We start from the raw sequence: 13,279 nt of genomic DNA, 5'->3' as shown, positions 1-13,279 counted from the left end.
ATTTTGCCCCTAATGGGGCCATACTAACTGAGATGATAATCAATTATCAGAATGATGACTGCACACCAGGAAGCCGTAGATGATCCATATCTGCCAAAAATAAAAAGCGATTTGGATCCGAAATGCAAGATTGATGAATGGTGACATAACTTGGGCATCGCCCCCTCGGCAGATGTGGCTAAATAGCCACGAATTCGCCAACGGTTGCCCCAAATGGGGGCGTACTTAGCTTTGGTGAATCTGCGATGTAGTAGATGATAAGGTTCCTGACCAGATGACGATTCCTCCAAATATTGGTGAACACTGTCGAAGGGGAACGCGTCAGAATGTTTCCGGATTGCAAATAAACTATATACATAACTTTGAGGTTGCCCCCAGGCAATAGCGACGGATTGTATCGCAAGATGCCTTAGATGCCCCATATGGGGGCGTGAATACTTAGTTTGGCTGTGTTGACGTTGACGATTCACCATTCTGGTTATCAAGGATGGGCAAGATACAAATTTTGGAGATAGCTCGGCGATAGAGACCCTCCTTCGTGCGAACGGTGACAACCCTCACGTTGCCGTCTTGTCCTGGATGGATCTCGGTTACACGTCCCAGTCTCCACTTGAGAGGTGGAACGTTGTCCTCCTTCAAAAGAACCCTAGTTCCGACGTCCAGATTATCTCTATGCCTTGTCCACTTGTTACGGCTCTGGAGATTCGATAGATAGTCAGTTGACCATCGCTTCCAGATCAGTTGACTGAACCGCTGCATCAACTGCCACCTAGAGAGTCTGTTCTCCGGTAGCTCCAGAAGACTGGGTTCAGGTATTGCAGACAATGGGCGCTGCACCAAGAAGTGCCCTGGAGTTAGTGCTTCCAGGTCATTCGGATCATTGCTGAGTGGGGTCAAGGGCCTCGAATTAAGGCATGCCTCTATCTGTGCTACGACGGTACTCATCTCGTCAGGTTTTAACATCCTGTTGCCAATGACCCTTTTCATATGAGCCTTCAAAGATTTTACTGCGGCCTCCCATAAACCGCCGAAATTGGGGGACTTAGCTGGAATGAATTTGAAGGTTATGCCGTCTTGAGCGGCCTCCGCCGACAGATGTTCTTGCAGCTGTTGCTGATGAAACATTCGTTGCAGCTCATTCAGCTGTCTCCGTGCTCCAACAAAATTACAAGCATTATCGCAAAATATTTCTATCGGCCTCCCACGCCTGGCCACGAATCTTTTTAGAGCGGCGAGAAATGCTGCGGTCGTGAGGTCCATTACGACTTCAATGTGGACAGCTTTGCAAACCATGCAAACAAACAAGCAGAGATAACATTTTGTCGGAGCGCCTTTCCGCGTAGCAGGCTGCAATTCAAATGGTCCACAGTAATCAATTCCTACCCTTTGAAAGGCAGGAGCTGGTGAAACTCTCTCGAGTGGCAAATCTCCCATCAGTTGCTCATTAACTCGTGGTTTCACTCTGAAACACTTCACGCATTCATGCGTTACCTTCCTTGCTAGATTTCTGACATTCAATGGCCAAAACCTTTCACGGATGCAGGATATCATCAACTGCGGCCCTGCGTGGAGCAGTCTGTGATGGTAATCGCTAACGACCAGTTTCGTAAGCGGATGCCGGCTGTCTAGGATCATCGGGTGTTTACGCCCGCACGATATTGGAGCATTTCCGAGCCGGCCGCCAACGCAAAGTATACTCTCTATCATCACAGGATTGAGACTTCGGAGCTTAGAGGTGGATCTGACTTCATTCTTCGATGCAAGGTCTGACAATTCCAATGGAAAGCTCTCTGATTGAGCAAGTTGCACCAAAACGAGCAGTGCTTCTTCATGCTCAGTGGCAGCTAAAATTCCAGACTTTCGTTGGAACTTGTTCCGGGGTTTACAGTTGAACAAGAACCGGTGCATCCAAGCAGTCAGTCGTATGAGACTTAGCAAACTTGATCGCAACGTAAAAATCTCGTTCGGAGGCAGAATATGTAGAACTGCCGATACTAGTGGTCTCTCCTCCAGGGTCACCGAATCAAACTGCTGCTCTGGAACGTGAGTACTTGCCGGCCAGTATTGAATATCCTTCTTCAGCCAATCTGGGCCAGCCCACCACAGAGAATTGTTCGCTATTTGAGCTGGAGTTGACCCTCTCGAAATTATATCAGCGGGGTTCTCGATTCCCGGGACATGGTTCCACACTCCACCTTTTGTGACATGTTGTATCTCCGATACACGGTTTGCCACAAATGCCTGCCATCTCGATGGATGCGAGGAAATCCAGCATTTGACTATTGTAGAATCCGTCCAGAAGAAAGATTTTGCTTCAATCGCCATGCTCGTCGAAACGGTCTCATAGAGATGCGCCAACAGTAGAGCTGCAGATAACTCCAACCTAGGTGTTGACTGCTTCTTTTTTCTCCTGCTAAGATCCTCCAATGGCGCAACCTTTGATTTGGCCATTAGCAGGTTGACAGTGATATCTCCGTTCCAGTCCATACAGCGCAAATAAACTGCAGCACCGTATGCTTTATCGCTTGCGTCGCTGAATCCGTGGAACTCGCACGAAATAATGTCTCTTCCGAAACCGATCCACCGTGGAACTGAGACTGTATCCAATTCGCATAGATTGGATCTAAACTCCAACCATTGTGTCTGCAGTTCATGGCTTAGCGGCTCATCCCAGGAGTACTTGGCCTTCCACAATTCTTGGAGAAAAAGTTTTCCTAGAACGACCACCGGACCAACTAGTCCATATGGATCAAACAGAATCTCGGAAAGCACAACACGGTGAGTGATTGGCCCACCTGGCCTCCAATCTGGAACTTTGATCCACAGGGTGTCGGTAGCTGGCTCCCACGTAAGGCCCAGCGTCTTCACAGTTGCCTTCTCATCCAAGTCTAGTATTTGACGGTCATCTCTCAGATTAGAAGGAATCGATTTTAATACTTGTGGGTTGTTGGAGTTCCACTTTCTCAGATTGAACCCGGATCCCTTCAGGAGTTCCAGAACTTCTTTACAAAACTGCACGCCATCTTCGACCGTGTGCAAACCTGCCAGCATGTCGTCGGAATAAAATCTCTTTGAGCCTACCGGATAGCGATCCCTGCCCTCTTCAGCATATTTGTTCAAGATACGAGTTGCAAGATATGGTGCTGATGCTGTACCGTACGTTATATTGGTAAGCTTGTAAGTTCGTAAAGGCTCGTCAACTTCTTCTCTCCAAAATATCCTGTGAAGCTGCTGATCCTGCTCGTGCAACCATACCATCCGGTACATTTTTTCTGCGTCTCCTACAATTGCGTACTTGTACAACCGGAAACGTAGCAGAATGCTTCGGAGGTCGTCTTGAACGACTGGTCCCACCATCAAGATGTCATTCAAAGCAACACCGGAATCCGTAGAGCACGATGCATCGAAGACCACTCTCAATTTTGTCGTCGTGCTGTCTGGTTTTAACACTGCATGATGCGGGATGTAATACTCTGGGCCTGAATCTCCATCTTCTCCTGTTATCTCCTTCATGTGACCCATGTACAGGTACTCATGCATGAATGCTGTATACAAGGCCTTCATTTCGGTGTTGGCACTCAGCCTTTTCTCCATTGAAAGAAATCGTTTCTTCGCAATGACCTTTGATTCTCCCAACCTTCCCAGCATGTGCTTCCTTTTCGGAAGTGTCACTCGAAACTTCCCATCCGAGGCTCTGGTAGTCGTCTCCTCGAATATCGCTTCGCATGCAGACTCTTCTACAGACAAACAGCTTTTAGTATGGCATGATTCCAGCTCCCAGAATTTAGTTAACTCCTCGAATAGTTCTTCGGTAGTCACGGGCGTAGAAGCTACCGTATTGTAGCTGACAACAGAATTTTCTGGAACACTTCCAGCAACGATCCACCCGAGTTGTGTATTTCGCAGAATTAATCCCGAACCATGAAGCTTCCGTTGTGCTTCCAACAAAAGATCGTAGAAGATGACTGCTCCCAAAATCACGTCAACGACACCAGATTCGTTGAAACTTGGATCCGCAAGTGAAATACCCTTTGGTATGCTCCAAGACGAAATACCGAAACTATGCTGCGGTAGGTTCGATGTAATTTTCGACAGCACATAGAACTTCAGCTCAGACGACACGTACGACGAGTTACAAGAAGAAACCGAGGCTAACACTGCTTGCTTGCTGATTGATGAACTACCACCCACTCCCTTCACAGGCAAATTTTCTCGCATACGTTGAAATCTCAGCTTCTGAGACAAGGATTCAGACATAATGCAGATCTGTGATCCGTTGTCCAGCAAAGCGCGTGCAAGTACGGTGTTTCCATAGCGGTCACCGAGCTTCACGATAGCGGTAGACAAAAGCGCAATATTTGAGTGGTAATGTGTTTCTGGTGGTGTAGCAGTGTGGTGTACAGTAGGAGTATTGGTGGGAGGTGATAAACGTGCACTTTGCGAAGATGTACTTGGTGTTTGTGTAGACTGTGGGTTGTTGTGATAAGTGTTCCGGTTTTGGGCCTGATTGGATTGCTGTGGCGGTGGGTTCGCGGCTTGAGGTCTTTTTGGTGGGACTTGGGAGGAGGGAGGAATCGAATTTTGCTCATGATTCTCCGGAGCAACGTATGGGTGAAGCATGTAGTGGTGACAGCCTCCGCATCTGCCACACGTTGGCTTCGAACAATCCGCAACAAAATGACCAGATCGTAGACACTGCAAACACAATCCAAACTTTCGCACAATAACCTTCCTATCGATAACCTTCATCTTCCCGAAGCGCCTACACTGTTCAATGGAATGTGCTCCACCGTTGCACGCTTGGCAACCTCCATTTGATGATACTGCAGCGTGAACCATTTGCCTCTTGAGAGGCTTCTTGAAATCACTGCTCCTTCGCGCTGACGTAGACTGAAGTATGGCACAGTGCTTCTCCAGGAACTCCACCATCGGCTTGTACGAAGGAATGTCCTTTGAGCTGTGGCACGTTTCCCAGTGGCGAATTGTATCGTCATCCAGCTTCTGGGAAAGCATGAAAGCTAGCAGAGTGCCCCAGTTGTCGGTATTTTCTCCTAACTTTTCCAGTTGCTGAAGGTTGACTCGGAATGTCGTTAGAAGATGATTCAACCCCTGGAAACTTTCCATCTTTATCGGAGCAAAAAATTGCTCTCATGTGTTCCTGTGCAATAAGCTTGTGGTTTTCGTATTTGGACTCCAGAGTGGCCCAGGCTAGTCCATAGTTCGCAGCTGTGACTTGAATTTGGTTGACTTGTAGTAGCGCATCATCTTTCAATGACGTTCGGAGATAATTGAACTTGTCTATCAAATTCAATTGACCATTATCGTGGATCAACGACTTAAAGTTGTCCCGAAAATTTATCCATTCGGACAGCTTCCCAGAAAAGGTAGGAAGTCTTAGCTCCGGATACTTCATTCTTGACGGCTGGCAAGTTTCAACTACTGATTGCCGCTCCACGACATCTCTAGGGTTTTCAGCCGTCTTCGAAAAGAGTTGCTGTTTCAGCCGAAAATACTTAAATATTTCCTCGTTCTCTCTCTTCCGAGCCTTAGCCATGGCCACCTGTTTGGTACTATCCTCTCCGGTTTCATCTTTAGCGGCGTCTTCTACGTCTATTTCATCAGTGATGACTTCGATTTGCACTCGCACTTCACAATATTTATCGTACACTTCGTCTAATTTCTTCATGCGAAACTGAACTGCACATCTATCATGTTCTTCATCGTATGCTGCCAAGAACTCCTCTATATTCTGCAACGTAATCCACGCATGGCGCTCCTGCTTCACAAGCGCTCGTAGATCGGATACTGGCATTATTAGTAAATCACTTCACTTATTTAATGCACTAGCGCAACTCACTCCCGAGACCTCAAAGCACTATATCTATTCTCAACGGGTCACCGCCCGGTCAATCACTTTAACTGAAGGATGGCGTCTCCGCGCCAACGGAACAATATATGGACCAAATAGAAGCACTAATCTATTGTCCGGCAATTCGATGGCCGATATCGCACTACAATCACTATCCGCGCACTGTTGTAACAAGTTTAACGGGTCCGACGAATCCGGTTCGAAGGACCAAAATGTTGGGTTTTCCCCGTTTTGCACTAACGTGCGCACCCGCGAAACTTATTCGAAACGTGAACAGAAAAACTAGTGATACGGTCACTACAAATTAATTTATTTGTGTTTCACTTTATACACTTTATTGGTGGACTGTAATAATTTTAAATTTCTACACGGCCGTACGGTCGACCGACAATTATACCGGCGGCGGTTAGGAGAGAACTAATTATTACTATCTCATAATATCAATAAGATGCTGCGAGAGCGTATTGCGAGGATAGATTTCATCTCCGTTTGGAAATAGGCAAAGGTGATTAGCGTAGGTACATATTTTTACTACAGTTGTGGTCACTTATTCTCCTCGATTCTCATCGGGCAGTGTCGCACCGAATTAACGTCCTACTTGCCTTAACAATGTGCATTCTGCGGATTCCGCAAAGTTATTCGGCAGCTGTCAAAGTTCTACAGCAACTCTGAAAATCTTCAATACACAGAAACAACAATCAGATATTTGGCGTAGTCAACGTAGAATGACATGTCCAAAAGCAGAAAAAAAATGAAGTGACAGCTGTGGTAGTTTGAAAATTGAACCGGAGAGAAGAAAGTTTTCTCTGGAACAGCAATACTCTGGAGCTCTTTGGAAGAATCAATGAAAAAACGGGACAAATTGAGGATTTTTTAGTTTACGACGGGACAGCACAATAAGGTCTAAAAAACGGGACTGTCCCGTTAAATACGGTACGTTTGGTCAGCCTACCAAATAGAGGCACACGTTTCCAGGCGATCCAGCTTCGCGTACCTATCCGGTTCACCGAGCGGGAAGTGGTGTGTCCTCTATCCTTTGATTAAGATCGAGGTCCGTGGAAATTGACGACACGCGGAAAGAACGAACCTACACTATCTGAAACACGGGTCCGAAAATGTAACGGAATGAACTTTTCCGTCGGCAATTAACGACCGACATGGAATATTCGCTACGATTAACTTAGCGACCTCACTCACATCAGTTTAGCTACCTGCTTGAGGCGGGCTTTCACTAGACACACGGGTCTAGACGGTTCTCGTACGATCAATGGACACGTTCGTTGCAGAATACCACTAACGGAATTTCGATGAGACGATTAATGCCCCGATTAGCGACAGAAAATGCAGCGGTACGAAAAAAGCGCAGGGCACTGCGTGTCTTAAACAAAATCACATTATAAAATAAAAAAAAATATTTTCATTTAATTGAAAATATAATTAAACTAATAAAAAACAAAGCAAAATAAACGTAAAACGTTAGCTTAGCATTAAGCCCTCGCATAGTTATTAACTGCGAAGTTGCTAAGCCAAGTTACCATCTTTATATTTGTATATCATGGAGCTAACACGATGATACTTTTATGCACAGGGAAGTCTAGGAAATTTCCAACCCAAAATTTCCTAGACCGGACCGGGGAATTGAACCCAGCCAACTTAAGCATGGTCTACGGCAACACGGCACACGGCAAAGGACGGCTTCACGAAATATACCAAAATTCTATAAAATAAATGTTTCTTGTTTAAAACGGACTTGTCGCAATCTTCTTCTGAATATCCATTTGAAAACTGTTCTGAGTTTCCGTTGGGAAAATTCTTCTGAATTTCAAATTAGGAATTCTTCAAAATTCACATTCTCCATCAGCATTTGTACTGATCAAGTGAGGTTGTGTGTGCTATTCGCCAGTCGACCGTACCGCATTGCGTCGGTAAGAGCACGCAACTCAGTTCAATCAAAGTTATTTCTCGAGTACTTATTCAAAAGGACGTATGTGATTTTGTAAACAAAGATCCATACGTCGATTGGTTCAATCTGATAGCACTCCCGCAAACCAACACCACCAACAGCTAGCCGAAGGCTTCCCCTACCTGTCTGTGGTGATGGTTTGCGTGGGAGTGCTATCAGATTGGACGAATCGACGTTTGTATCTTTGTTTACAAAATCACATACGTCCTTTTGAATAAGTACCAGAGATTTGTCTATTTTCCGGGTATTGGACCACCCGACTTGGACATTAATTTACAATATTCTGAAAACTCAGATGTAGATATGTACAATATGTGGAAGCTTGTGTTGGAGGTAACTACATTCCTTCGACTCGAACCCACAACCCCATTCACACCCACAACCGGGTTGACCCCCGCCAAAGGGCACCAGTATGTAGGGGGCGCCAAGATTCACAAATTCGCTATTTGAAATAGAGCAATGTTTTTAGCTAGAAACGCAAGAAAAAAATTACAACAGAGTTCAGAGGTCTATTGAAAAAATGTTTTTAGTAATTTAGAATTCTAGTCTAGTCAATCTAATGTTGGTATTCATATAAAAATCGCTGCACTGGGTCATTAACAAGATTTGTGAGGAGGAAGTTTTGCCGCAGGAGTGGATGGAAGGTGTCGTGTGTCCCATCTACAAGAAAAGCGATAAGCTGGACTGTAGCAACTACCGTGCAATCACATTGCTGAACGCCATCTACAAGGAACTCTCCCAAATTTTATGCCGTCGACTAGCACCAATTGCAAGGGATTTCGTGGGGCAGTACCAGGCGGGTTTTATGGGCGAACGCTCCACCACGGACCAGGTAATCGCCATTCACCAAGTACTGCAGAAATGCCGCGAATACAACGTTCCCACACATCATCTATTCATCGACTTCAAAGCCGCATATGATACAATCGATCGGGACCAGCTATGGCAGCTAATACACGAAAACGAATTTCGGGATAAACAGATACGGTTGATCAAAGCGACGATGGATCTGGTGATGTGCGTAGTTCGAGTTTCAGGGGCCTTCGAAACGCGCAGAGAGTCCCTTCGAAACGCGCAGAGGGTACGGCAAGGTGATGGTCTTTCGTGTCTGCTATTCAACATCAGTTTGGAAGGGGTAAAACGAAGAGCTGGGATTAACACGAGTGGTACAATTTTCTCAATAAGTCCGTCCAGCTATTTGGCTTCGCCGACGACATAGATAATATGGCACGCCACTTTGAGAAGATGGAGGAAGCCCACATCAGACTGAAGAGGAAAGCTAAGCGGATCGGATTAGTCATCAACTCGTCGAAGACAAAGTACATGATAGGAAGAGGTTCAAGAGAAGACAATGTGAGCCACCCACCGCGAGTTTGCATCGGTGGTGACGAAATCGAGGTGGTAGTAGAATTTGTGTACTTGGGCTCACTGGTGACTGCCGAAAATGATACCAGCAGAGAAATTCGGAGACGCATCATGACTGGAAATCGTACTTACTTTGGACTTCGCAAGACGCTCCGATCGAATAGAGTTCGCCGCCGTACCAAACTGACAATCTACAAAACGCTCATTAGACCGGTAGTCCTATACGGACACGAGACCTGGACGATGCTCGTGGAGGAGCAACGCGCACGAGTTTTTGAAAGGAAAGTGCTGCATACCATCTATGGTGGGGTGCAGATGGCGGACGGTACTTGGAGGAGGCGAATGAACCACGAGTTGCATGAGCTGCTGGGAGAACCATCCATCGTTCACACCGCGAAAATTAGACGACTGCGGTGGGCCGGGCACGTAGCCAGAATGTCGGACTGTAACCCGGTGAAAATGGTTCTCGACAACGACGTGCATAAGAAGGCGAGGTGCGCAGCGGGCAAGGTGGATCGATCAGGTGGAAGATGACTTGCGGACCCTCCGTAGACTGCGTGGTTGGCGACGTGTAGCCATGGACCGAGCCGAATGGAGAAGACTCTCATATACCGCACAGGCCACTTCGGCCTTAGTCTGTATAAATACTAATAATAATTCATATAAAAAAAAAACGTTATAGAAATGGATAGAAATTAAACGAAGGGTTTAGGAAACTGAATATTTACAATATCCCAAGCGAGAACTGCTTATCCTATTACGTGGGGATGACGTCAAACAAGCTGAAAACAAGAATAGCCAGTCAACGTTCTTGTTCCAGTTAATTACAAAACCATGTGGGATCAAGGGAACACAGCAGAAGGTCAAGAGGTAGCAACACTACGAGAACAAACAAACACATAGTCTTTGATAAACGTACAATATATGTAACCGAAACGTCGGATAAAAACGTAAAACCTGTTTTCGAGCAAAAGAAGACTGAAAGTCATAACCTCAAATATTCCTCGAGAAACTTAAGAAGGAATTCCCGGAAAACTTCCGAATGAATTCCTGGATGAGCTATCAAAAAAATATCTGCAGGAACCTCCAATCGATTCCCTGGAGAAGCTTCCGAAATAATTCCAGTAGAAATGTCTGCAAAATTTTCCTTTGAAACTTCCGGAGTAATTTTTGAAGGAATTGCTGAGTGATTTCCCTGAAGAACTTTTTGGATTTCTTGAAGGAACTTGCGAAGGACATTTTGGAGGACCTTATTGGATACACTGTTGAAGGATTTTCTGGAGGAACTTCCGAAATAATTCCAAGACGATCTTCTGAATGAATTCCTGGAGAAGCTTGCGAGGGAACTCCTAGAGGAGCTTCCGAAGGAGTTCCTGAAGCAATTTTAGGATGAAATCCTGGAGCAACACCCGGAAGATCATCTGAAGGAATTCCTGTAGAAATTTTGAAGGATATTATTTAGAAACTTATGGAGGAATTTTTGTAAGAGCAATTCCTGGAAGAACTTCTAGGATTTTAAGAAAGGATGGAGGTACTTGCTGAATAAATCTTGAAGTAATCTTGAAGGAACTTCAGGATGAATTCCTGTTTTTTGACGTAGGACTACGTCTGTGTTTTCTATATTGGGGTACACTTTACGATTGCGAAAATCGGGGACCGTCACGAAAATATGATAGACTTTAGACTTTAATATCTAAGCCGTTTCTCGATGGATTTTCATTTTTTTGGACCATTCGATCAAGGATGAGTTAACGCTTCTTTGTATTTATTTGTAAATACTGATTTTCAACTATTTATTATCGATAATTGATGAAAAGTTTAGAATAGGTGAACTAACCAATCACGTACATGCATCACTAGCACAGACATCAAAAATCAATCACTTGCGGATCTAATCCTCAGTTTGAACAAGATTTCACGCATAGCAGACGTATCAAAGCGATCGTAGCGCAGCGAACACAGCATCACGGAGGCGCTACAAAGAAAATCCATCGCATTGGTGATGGTGCGCGATGTGTTGCTGCAGATCATTCAACCTCAACGAACCAGAATTTCATATGAAGAAAAGCTTGACCATAAAAATAGCACTGTGGCGATCCCGCACCAAATAATCAAAATTTATTACAAATTGTGGTGTCAGTTAGTTGGAAAGGAACATTGGGAATAGAAAATTGGTTCTTCTCAGGACCAACATTTTATAAAAAGAAAGAGTTAATTGCGAAACTGGACTGTTTCGGTGGCATCGGGTTTGGCGTGGTAGTTAGGTTGCTGTTAGTGATCCCATCCATTAAAATTCACTACATCATCTCCTCCGACGCGCTATCAAATTCGCTATTTACGATTGAGTTTTGAACTTTGAAGAAAGTTTATTTCGGATCAACTTTCTTTTGTATGAAATCCATGAAAACTATCTACCTACAGCAACTACCCATTAGTAAACGTCGCTTGGACAGACATCATCTCCCTCCGACGCGCTATCAAATTCGCTATTTACGATTGATCTCATACCCAAATTCAGAATCTTTCGAGAAAGTTTCATTGGATTCTTAGAATTCATAATTCTCCGAACGGTCCGTTGTCTGTGGAAACCCGATCGAACTGGCTCGCGCAGTGGAAAAGCAGCTTTCTTATATCTAATGAAGTAATCACATTAGCCCCGCCACTTTATTAATCGTTATGAGTGCACATTATATTTACACTATATCAGCTCACAAAGGGGCGGGCTTACGGGTTTAATTTATTAAATACAAGTAAGCTGCTGTTCATGAGCTGCGCGAGCTCATTTTAATCGAGATTCCACAGAAGGCGGTTCAACATCCGATGCAGCGAAGCAGACACAGCAGCACGAAGTGGGTGGCAGTGTGGCAATGCTGCAAATTTACACAACGATTTGATGCAGTTAGTGATTGGAATGGGAATTGGGAAAAGAAAATCGGTTCTTCTCAGGACCAACATTTTACGAAAGGAAGAGTTAATTGCGAAAATGGACTGTTTCGGTGGCATCGGGTTTGGCGTGGTAGTTTGGTTGCTGTTAGAGATCCCATCTATTAAAATTCACTACATCTCCTCCGACGCGCTATCAAATTCGCTATTTACGATTGATCTCATAACCAAATTCAGAATCTTTCGAGAAAGTTTCATTGGATTCTTAGAATTCATAATTCTCCGAACGGTCCGCTGTCTGTAGAAACCCGATCGAACTGGCTCGCGCGCGGTAAAGCAGCTTTCTTATATCTAATGAAGTAATCACATTAGCCCCGCCCTTGATTAATCGTTCTGAGTGCACATTATTATTTACACTATATCAGCTCACAAAGGGGCGGGGCTTACGGATTTAATTCATTAAATACAAGAAAGCTGCTGTTCGGCGCGCGCGAGCCATTTTGATCGAGATTCCACACAAGGCGGTTCGACATTCGATGCAGCGAAGCGGACACAGCAGCACGAAGTGGGTGGCAGTGTGGCAATGCTGCAAATTTACACAAGCGATTTGATGCAGTTAGTGATTGGAATGGGAATTGGGAAAAGAAAATCGGTTCTTCTCAGGACCAACATTTTACGAAAAGGAAGAGTTAATTGCGAAAATGGACTGTTTCGGTGGCATCGGGTTTGGCGTGGTAGTTTGGTTGCTGTTAGAGATCCCATCCATTAAAATTCACTACATCTCCCTCCAACGCGCCATCAAATTCGCTATTTACGATTGAGTTTTGCACTTTAAAGAAAGTTTATTTCGGATCAACCTTCTTTTGTATAAAATGGTGCCTTTTGTATAAAATCAATGAAGACGCCACCTCAGTGGAAACTTTCTACAGCAACCACCCATCGGTGAACGTCGCTCGGACAGACAGATGCCGAAAGATAATGTTTTGTAGTATGGAGAAACTTCGTCTTGAGTCAAATTTCTGTTGTCATTCCTCGCAACAATACGCATCTTAGATAAACAACATCTCATAACAAAATTCAGAATCTTGCGAGAAAATTTCATAAGATTCTTAAAATTTGTCATCCTCCGAACGGTCCGTTGTCTGCGGAGTCCCGATCAAAATGGCTCACGCGCGTCGATAACCAGCTTTCTTATATCT

General features: G+C 44.7%; 1 protein-coding gene across 1 annotated transcript; it reads right to left on the bottom strand.

The window, feature by feature from the left end:
- Nucleotides 1-438: 438 nt before the first annotated feature.
- LOC134206784 (uncharacterized) lies at nucleotides 439-5,812 on the bottom strand. Its single transcript, XM_062682508.1, has 2 exons — nucleotides 5,147-5,812; nucleotides 439-5,067 (listed from the first exon to the last, which is right to left on the bottom strand). The coding sequence occupies exons 1-2, from the start codon at nucleotides 5,810-5,812 to the stop codon at nucleotides 439-441; spliced, it is 5,295 nt and encodes a 1,764-aa protein (XP_062538492.1).
- Nucleotides 5,813-13,279: the final 7,467 nt, after the last annotated feature.

Source organism: Armigeres subalbatus, chromosome 1 (assembly GCF_024139115.2).
Source record: "Armigeres subalbatus isolate Guangzhou_Male chromosome 1, GZ_Asu_2, whole genome shotgun sequence".
NCBI classification, from domain to species: Eukaryota; Metazoa; Arthropoda; class Insecta; order Diptera; family Culicidae; genus Armigeres; species Armigeres subalbatus.
This window is presented reverse-complemented; position numbering and strand designations above follow the sequence as displayed.

Excerpts from the sequence above, each read along its gene's own strand:
- LOC134206784 (XM_062682508.1), bottom strand. The coding sequence starts at position 5,812 with ATGCCAGTATCCGATCTACGAGCGCTTGTGAAGCAGGAGCGCCATGCG. Across the intron at positions 5,068-5,146 it reads TTGCACAGGAACACATGAGA|CAACTGGAAAAGTTAGGAGA; the intron begins GCAATTTTTTGC and ends GTCAACCTTCAG.